At 41.0% G+C, this 9,981-nt stretch overlaps 1 protein-coding gene across 1 annotated transcript in view; it reads right to left on the bottom strand.

Moving 5' to 3' along the window:
- Nucleotides 1–1,426: 1,426 nt before the first annotated feature.
- LOC147641134 (protein DETOXIFICATION 46, chloroplastic-like) overlaps nucleotides 1,427–9,981 on the bottom strand; it is a 72,881-nt gene continuing 64,326 nt past the window's right edge. The window contains exons 11-15 of the mRNA XM_086818512.1: nucleotides 2,662–2,790; nucleotides 2,426–2,503; nucleotides 2,166–2,237; nucleotides 1,975–2,037; nucleotides 1,427–1,664 (exon numbers count right to left, since the gene is read on the bottom strand). Of these exons, the coding sequence (XP_086674638.1) occupies nucleotides 1,563–1,664; nucleotides 1,975–2,037; nucleotides 2,166–2,237; nucleotides 2,426–2,503; nucleotides 2,662–2,790 (444 nt within the window). The 3' untranslated portion in view covers nucleotides 1,427–1,562. The remainder of the gene's footprint in view (nucleotides 1,665–1,974; nucleotides 2,038–2,165; nucleotides 2,238–2,425; nucleotides 2,504–2,661; nucleotides 2,791–9,981) is intronic.

Here is a 9,981-nt window from a genome sequence, read left to right as displayed (position 1 = left end):
TGCTATATTAAAAATTGGACGACAAGAGATAAGAGTGAGATATTGCAACCCAAGACATCTATGATCCTGGAGAACCTGTACATACCAAAACGAACCCACAAAAATCAAAGATCTAGGCATGACTAAACCATTTCCACATTTAAGTCTCCCAAGAGGAGAATATCCCTAACCTAGAAAACCTTGTGATATGTTTATAAAGTGCCATGTAGGAGGGTAATTGTCCATTCAATAAAAAGCTTTGAGTGTAGCTAGATGTCTTTGGTGAAAAGTAGCACACTATTATATGCACAGGTAGCTCTCGTGGCATACATACATACATACATACATACACACACACACACACACACACACATATATATATATATATATATATATATATATATATATGTGTGTGTGTATGTATGTATGTATGTATGTATGACATACATACATACATACACACACACACACACACACACATATATATATATATATATATATATATATATATATATATATATATATATATATGTATATATATATGTATGTATGTATGTATGTATGTATGTATTATATATATATATATACATATTATATATATATGTATATATATATGTACATATATATATATATATATATACACATATACATATACATATATATATGTATATATATGTTTGTATACATATACACACACACACACACATATATATATATATATGTATGTATGTACATAGATTAATCCTTCTTTATCTTCGATTAAGCATTGTTTGATTACCTTAATTATGGAGTCGGTTAATTGATTTCACCCACCATGAGTTTGCACTTTCTAAGAAGTCATAGAATACCTTGGCATTAAAGTCACCTTACAAACACAACCATTAATTAAAGGTTCACATGAACAATGAAATGTATGCACATTGAGTAATGTACACACTTAGTGAGTAATTCTTATTGCAACCATACTAATTTGATGTTGACTCACATCGAGCTTATGCATGTTAACATGGGTGATTTGAGTGGAATCTCAACGTGAGTAATAATCACATTGGGCTTATTCATGTTAAACATGGGTGACTTGAATGGAACCCCAATTGTTAAAGAACCCTTATTGCTTATTTCATGTTAGCATGGGTGACCTAATTGGAACCACAATTGTTAGACAACCCTTATCACTAGAAGAAAAACGCCAAACAAGGCATCCACATGACACGAGAGATAAGAGAGAGAAATGGCAAACCAAGACATCTATAATCTTGGAGAACCCATACATAGCAACGAACCCACAAATGTTGATGATTCTTGTTCCATTAGCAAATTAGCCTTGCAATGTCCAAAATGGTAGATTTCATTTGTGTGCTCATTGGGTAAGTGCAATAAAAAAGAGTTGTGGTTTGAGAAGACAATGCTAAAGCCTTTATGACCATGGAATCGATAAAATTGGAACTAGTTTAAAATTGAAACTCGCTTATGGGAGGTAGGAGTTTAAATTTAATTGCTTAATCCATTTTAATAGCAAGGAATATTCCCACAAAGTACTTGATAATATAGTGAAGGTTGACATCAAACCAGGTGTAAGAGATTTATGATGATCTCAAATGAAAAGAAATGTGTTCAGCATTATCTGAATCTCTTAAGATGCTCTTTCTAGAGATTAGTCGAGCCAAGGCCATTAGAAAGCGAAGCTGCAGGCAAATTTGAAATTTAGAAACTTGCAATAAACAATGAACTACTTAAGACACGAGGCATATCTTGCACTCTATTGAAAAGCATTATCAAACCATAGTATGAAGGCTCGAGGCCTTCAAAGGGTAGTAAAATTGCTTCCCTCTACTAAGTCTTGGCCTATATATATATATATATAAATATATATATATATATATATATATATATGTGTGTGTGTGTGTGAGTGTGTGTGTGTGTGTGTGTGTGTGTCTGTCTCCTGGCCTACTATATATGATGTTAGTGACGGAAGCAAATATAAAACACACGCACCGACTGGAAACAAGCCATTGTCCACCAGAAACCTTGAAGCCCAAACCCCAACCTTTTAGATACCTGCACATGATTATTGCATACACTAGGAAAATGTCAAAATTTTCATTAAAAACAATTATGCACTTAATAAATGAGATACATAAGAGAGACTTCTGTGAATGGACATCCAAGGTTCCACTTGGCTTTACCATCAGCAAACTTGAACCAGCAACAAAGCAAGCAACCATGCTCAAGCTCAGAAACTCAAGGTCCCGACCCGCCTGTACACGTCATACATACATGGATTTCCAATGAAAACAAAGTGAACATATTTTACCTCAGATTTGGACAATGATGAATTATGTACATGATGCTTCATTAGGGACTAAAATTGATCAGACCAAAATACTTTCCCTTGCACACAAAACCAAATTTGAGAGAAATCAGACACGGGTAATGATGGATTTACCAGCAGCGTTCCTTCAAGAGTGAGTACAGGGGGGGTTACCAATAGACCCCAAAGAAAAGGCAAGGTGACTTCTCGCATCTGATGATAAAAACCAAGGGTCAATACTGTAAAACACTCCATGTGGGCATACCTAAAACATGTGTACGTATGAATGTGTCCTCGTTAAATGAGTGATAGTAACAAAAAGAAAATGCCCTGTAGTCCAACTAAGCAAGATAAGTTGAGTGTGAGGGAACCTGACTGATGACTGCCGTATCGGGGGTGAAGATTCGAGGAAAAAACCAAGGGAAACAAAACCCCAATATTCCAAACGAGATTCCAAAAACAGCACTAATCACCAAAAGTGACCGTAAGAGCATTTGAGCCTACAACAATGCCATAAAACAAACTGCAAAATATTAATTATTTGAACACCTTGTATAAGGCGCCTCTCAATCCCTTGCATAAATCATCTCAAAATCAGTTCATTATTTCACAGTTCAGCAGTGAAACATAGCAGCTAGCATGTGTGCTTGAGTCCTAGGACTTGTGCATACATCTTTTCAGCATAGCACTTTGTTGTGCTTCAGTCCAAGGCAGCAGCAGAAGTCATCTTCAGCATTCAGCCATCAGTCCCGCATTCCCTCAGCAGATCTGGGTGTGCATATTGGCTTCCAAAGTGGCTCCTAAGTTGTCTACAGACCGCTTGATGATTAAGCTGACGTTTGGTCTACCTCGTCCTTGCGTTTGGCATCCTGCAGTCAATCGTCACAAACTAAGTCTCTTGGTAAAGTCTGCATTGTAAACAAGTTCTCCAAAGATACTCTTGCTTGTGGGAGGAGGCCCTTAAGTAGGTAGTTGGGACCCAATATCCTACATTGGTATTAGAGCTTCTGGTTGTGACCCAACTTGGCTATCGAAAGTGAAAGCTCTCATGGATGGTAAAACTGAGGTCGGGAAAAATCACCCAGCCGTTCACCATGTGAAGCCAGAAAGCTTCAAAGAAGACACCACAGAAGAAGAAAGCTTCAAAGAAGACACCACAGAAGAAAGCTTCAAAGAAGACACTAGCTAATGGAGCAAAAAAGACCTAAGCTACAACTTCAACAAGTAAAAGAGGCAAAAAAGCCTAAAGAGCATGGTCCCACAGAATTTAAACGCATTCTTCTCCTAACGGAGGAACAAAGATGTCACGAACTTGCTGAAGAATGGAAGGCCGAGGAAGCCAAAGGCAGGGATGAAGAAGACCCTGGTGCTGGCAGAACTCCCACCTCTGAAGCATCAACACAAGCTAGATTGGAAAGCCATGCAACTCCAACACTAGCAACATTACAGGCCAATCTGAGAGTGGCACTTCCCAAACTAGCACCTAGTCCCAATTCCTCCACCACCGTTATCCGTGCCCAACCAAACTTCAGTAAGTATGATGTAAGTGTGATCATTTTGCAATCACTGAGTTTATTCATCAACTTGTTGCATATTTTCCATTGGCAAAGATTGCAAATACTCAAGACAAAGTTTACCTGGCGACACCACAATGCACATCCCATGGCGAGTGTTAAATATTATTAGTGACTAATGTGGAAATAAACAAGTGCTAGGTAGTTGCGTAAACTAGCACTGAATGTAAGCCTTAAATAAAGCGCTTCCAATGTGTGTGAACAACCGCTAGTATGGAAAGTCTCTTGTGTGGAAACAACCTCTTAAAAGGCATATGTGGTGGCATCATACTTAGCACATGTGGTGGCATCATACTTAACATATGTGGTGGCATAGCATATGCTTTATAATGGGATATCTCTTGTAAAAAGGACCAATGTCTATAATGAATTTATGTTTTCCACTACATCTTGTACTTACCATCCAAATTATGCTTGACCTTGTACACCCAAATTACATCTAATTGCCTTTTTTTCTTTAGGCCATGGCACTAACTCCCACGTTGTATTTGTATCCAATGCTACCATCTCTTCACCCATGGCATCTTCCTATTTTTTATTTGCAAGTGCCCGCCCAAAACAAGTAGGCCGCAACTCCTATATTGCTTTAACCATGTAAGCATAATGATGGGTTGTATATCCATCATATCTCAATCTGTCAACATGGTATCTAATCCTTGTAGACCTGTGTACACCTAGATCACTGCCATGTTCCTCAAAAGAGCCCTGGGTCTTCTTAGACCAAGAGTAACCATTGATGGAATGCCAAGCTCCTCATCAAGGCTCTACTTAAAGCCACTAGAGTCACCATCCACATATGAGTGACTTTCTGACAGATCAGGCACAAAAGGTCTACCTACCTTTTCCTTCCCTTTTCGTGATACATGTGTACCTTTATTTGTCCTCAACTTGATGGACCATGAACTTACATTGGATCCACTGCTAGAGGACTCTACAAGTCTACTGAGCACCTGTGGTTGTTGCTCTGCATGTGGGATAGCATCATTACTTCTTACATCTACATCTTTTGTTACCTTCACTGGTGTTGTGTACTAGATACTCATCTCATCAAAGACAACGTCTCTTCTTATTTGCATCTCACGAGTGGAGAATTATAATATCTATAATCTTTCTACTCCAAAAATAATCAATAAAGATGCATTTCTTTGTCTTTGGATCCAACTTTGTTCTCACTTCATTGGGAAAATACACATATGCAATAAATCCAAATGCTTTCAAGCGAGATACATTTGGTTTTATGCCTGTAAATCGTTTAGAAAGGCATCATTTCATGAACAATTGCAGTGGGGGTCGTGTTCATAATGTAAACAACAGCTACTATTGACTTCCGTCCAAAAATAGTCTCGCATATTCTTTTAAGATATCAAGGTATATGTCACTTCTGTAATGTGTCTATTTTTCCTTTTTACGGAGTATACGTGTATGTAAACTGTCTCTTGATTCTTTGCTTTCTTAAGAAATCACTGAACTCATTGAAAAAAAAACTCTCCTCCATCATATGATCTCATGCATTTTATTTGCATACCTTTTTTTTTCTTGACCGAGGCTTTAATTATGTTACATTCATTGATGATCACACTAAGAAAGTATGGGTTTATTTCATGAAGGAGAAAAGTGAGGTGTTTGCTCGCTTTTTCTTAATTATGACTGTTGATGCACTTCCTAGTATCAAGCCTTATGACCCATTTATTCCAACTACCCGTTTGTGACATTTGATTTGACACTTCACCTAATTTCCTAAGGTTACATGCTCTCTCTTAATGTATATGGCTGCACCCTTCATCACTAGTTTTTCAACACTCCCTCTTAAGTGATAAGTTCCTATCATCTAACATATGCTAGAGTCTACATACAAATAAGGTCCACTCTTGTTACCTTTATACATTCAGCCACCATGTTGAGTTGACTTAAACTTTACACAAGGATAGGATAGGGTTACAATATAAGATGAGAGCCGTGCTCTTTTTAAATGTTGTAGAAGGGGTGCTTGGAACTTCCTTAATGGGAAGCATCTTTGTCATCCTTCTCTCCATTTTTGACCACCAATACAGAGGCCATCACTTAGTGACAGTATTGATCGAGTCTTCATGTAGATCCATCCGGACATAGGGACATCCGATTATGTACGAGACACCTTTGTGTCTGACATTACCATGGCACAACAGTCGGGAAAATTAGAGGAAGAAAAGATGAAGCAATTCCTCATGGGATTGGGCTTTGACTCTGGCATGAAATCAAGAGGTAATGTTGAATGGAGGCAAAGCCCAAGAAAGCCTAGACAAGCCCCAAACACCAACATCAACAGCAACCATCATCCCAGCAAGGTAAGGGAGCACAAAACAACAAAGACAATAAGGGTAGTAAGGAGGAATCTTAGAGCAACTCAAGCGGTACGAAAAACACAAAGACAAAACCTAAGAAGACACCTGAAAAGAAGGCCAAGGAGCCATTTCTAGAGGTTAGCTCCACCCAAAAGAGCAAAAGCGGTACCAAGTAGAGAACCTATGTTTCTTTTGCCATCATGTGGGACATGGTAAGAAGGGATGTACCAAGTGGCAAGCTAAGAAAGCCCCCAAGTCACCGTCCTCTAATGTGGCCACCACAGTAGCTACACCTCCACCCTCGATCTCTAATGCCGAGTCAGCTTTTGCCCGCTTTGAATCCAGTGCCTCCAAGATAAACAGAGGACGAGGCTAAGGGGCAGATGAAAGTTCTCATCCATGCGTACGGCACAACAGAAGGGCAATAGTTCTGAAACCGGCCTCTGATAGAAAACCAGAGTGCGGTAGGAGCAATCACCCGTCCACTTGTAGTCTAGATGAGAAACAAAACACAGATTGGAGCTAGAGTGCCCAAATCTGAAAACACAGCGACACCTGTTGGCCCCAAAGCTTGGCGCCCCTTGCGGTATTTCTTTATTCAATTAAAATAATATGTATGGCTGAGTACAACACAAAGACCAGCCAAGAGTTTACACCTGTAAGTCCAATCTGACTGCCCACAAATCCTTCTCAGCACAGAGGATCTATGCACACAGATCTGTGTCCTCAAGCAACACACTGTGCCTCCCTCTGATCAGCCAAGTTCACAAAGCAGGCCAGCCATGGGCATACATCTGGCATAACTCAAGAGCCTGATACATCTTCTCAGCTCAAACATACATATGCTGTTCAATCTCTGTCTTAATCCCTTGTCAATCTGCCATACTCCTCCTCTCACAAGGAGCCAGATAACACATACCTGTAGCAGACATCAAGCAATATAAAGAGAGATAGATGAACAGAGTCAAGGCTTACCAAAGTTCAGCTCGTGAAACAACACTGGAGGAAGCAACAGCACCAATCTGTGCCTGCAGGCACTTGAATCCACAATCCTGCTTCACACGTGTGCTTGCACTTGCCTGTATCCTCCTCCTGATGCTCACTCCTATGCTGTCCTTGAAAAATACAGATCTGAAAATCAGCACAGTACCCGTCTGTACCGCCTCGGGATACGTGCCAGGCGTTGTACTTGCATAAACAGCCTGCTGTCCACTTCTGTACCTGCCTGAATTTGAGAAAACAGGCCTGTCCAGCACCTGCTAACACCTCTGCAGCAACTGTACCTTCTGTACCTTGCTGCCCGTACACTGTACGGCAGCCGTACAAGGTGTACTTGCTGAGAAACACACTGCACAGCCTGTACAGGGCTTCTGCGCAGCCAACCAGCAGCAGTCCTGAGCGCCGCCAGCAACAGAGAAGAAAGAGAGAGAGAGAGTGCCCAGTTCTGGCCGTACAGTGCTGTACGGCTGGTTCCACTCAGAAAAACAGCAGCCAAACTGGTCTTCAGCAGTCGCCTCCTCCTCCTTGAGCTTTTCCACGCTAGTTCATCATGCGCATGAGGGGAGTTCTCCTTTTGCTACACGATTCCCCAAAAAGGGAAGAGAGAGATAGAAGAGAGAGAAAACCCCTTCCCAATTTAATCCCTAGGGCCCCAACTTAATAAGTTCCTAGGGCCACTAAGGCCTAGGGGCAAACTTCAATAAACATTCAAACTTAATGTTTTAATGTTCCCCCTTCACACCTAGGGATGTCCACACATCTTAAACACTGTCCGGGCACCCCCCATGTGAATCATAAAATATTCTGACTCTGCAACCACCATGCCCACACTTGTCCTGCTCCATTTTCACAGGGCCATGACATACCCCCCTCTTGAAAGATGGCAAGCGTCCTCGATTGCATTCTGGTGATGCATCAAAATATCCAAAGTGAAATATACAATATGGCAAGATCAGCGTCCCAATCTCTCTGAGCCATACACATGTATCAATACTCACTGCAAAGCAATGGCATAGTAATAGTCCAAGTTGTATACCACTGTGAACCATACATATCCACAAAAATTTCCATGTGACTAGTACACATATATCATAGAAGTCCCATAAACAGATGTACTGTCAGCCTCAGTACCTTCGGATGAGATAAAATCTGCACCAAGCGACCTCTAGATGTCATCTGAGCCTGTCTGTATCAAGGGAGTGGAGGTGCTACCCCCCTCTTGAGCATCAGGTAATGCTCCAGACCCATGCTCTGCTGAACCTGAATAAGCCACAATAAGAGTCGGCTCTAACTCAAAGGCATCGAGATAAAGCTGCAAAACCTGAGGTGAATCTGTTAAGTCACCTTCCTCCATCCACTTCGCATCCATCGGTGAATAGTTCTTGAACTTCACAAGATAGCGACGGGAAACTTTACCTCGTACCTTCCTTTCTTTATGTGCCAGTATCTGCTCTGGAATCAGAACCTCATCAAGTTCCTCAACTTCCGGCTGAGCCTCATCTGATACATCCTCAGGCACATCCCCACGGAAAGGTCTAAGAAGACTCACGTGAAAAGCATTGTGAATCCTCCAGTGATCTGGTAACTTCAAACGATAGGTTACCTCACCAATCTTTTCCAAAACCTGAAAAGGCCCATAATAACGCATACTCAACTTAGGGAATAAGCGCTCTTTACCCTTCATCTTCTTGAGTCTAGCCTTTTCAAAGCGCAAAATAACCCAATCACCCAATGCAAACTGTAAATCACGTCTGTGACGGTCTGCGGCTTTCTTTTGCTTCTGCTAAGTTTTCTGGAGGGCCAACTTAACTCTCCGATAAGCTTCATCCAAGCTCTCCACATACTCATCAGCCTCAAAGATCTTATCCTTTGTATGCAAAATGGGTGGAACCTTCTTCCCTCCTCCTACAATCTCAAAAGGCGCCTTGCCTGTCGAGCTATGTACAGTGTTGTTATATGCAAACTCCACTAAAGGAAGATACTTTTCCCATTGTTGCTTGTGCTCTGACACATAACACTTGAGAAGATCCAACACTGTAGAGTTAGCCTCTTCTGACTGACCATCTGTCTATGGATGAAATGATGATGAAAACTTGAGAGTTGTACCCATGTTGTCAAACAACCCTCTCCAAAACAAACTCGTCATCCGTGGATCACGGTCACTAATGATAGACGTAGGCAAGCCATGATACTTGAAGATGTTCGCCATGAACAACTTCACCATATGATCCACTTTAATTGTCTTCCTCACGGGAATGAAATGAGCCTGCTTACTGAACCTGCATATGATAGTCCAGATGCCATCATTTCCTGTTTGTGTCCGTGGAAGATCAAATACAAAATCCATGGCAATGCTCTCCCAAGGTCTATCCGGAATAGGTAAAGGCTGTAATAACCCTGGTGTCTTCTGACGGTCAAACTTTACCTTCTGACATACGATGCATTGCCTCACAAAGGCATCAACATCTCTTCTCAAGGTTGGCCAATAAAAGAAAGTCTCCACTGCTTTGACCGTGGCGTCAATACCTCTATGACCTGCATACGGTGAAGCATGACTTTCAATCATAACCTTGAGTCGCAATAGCCTGGTAACACACAGTCTGCCATGCATCAATAAAAACCCATCTCTGAGAGTGTAATGCTCATGCCGCTGACCCTCAGACATCTGATCATACAACCTTTCAAAATCCTCATCATGGGCATACTGCTCTTTCATTTCATCAAGCTCATGATGATAAGCAAGTGAAACTGCAGAGACCTGTGGCTTGCGTGACAAAGCATCTGCCACTACATTCTT

The sequence above is a fragment of the Cibotium barometz genome, chromosome 2 (genome assembly GCF_041138505.1).
Source record: "Cibotium barometz isolate CiBa-2024 chromosome 2, ASM4113850v1, whole genome shotgun sequence".
NCBI classification, from domain to species: Eukaryota; Viridiplantae; Streptophyta; class Polypodiopsida; order Cyatheales; family Cibotiaceae; genus Cibotium; species Cibotium barometz.
This window is presented reverse-complemented; position numbering and strand designations above follow the sequence as displayed.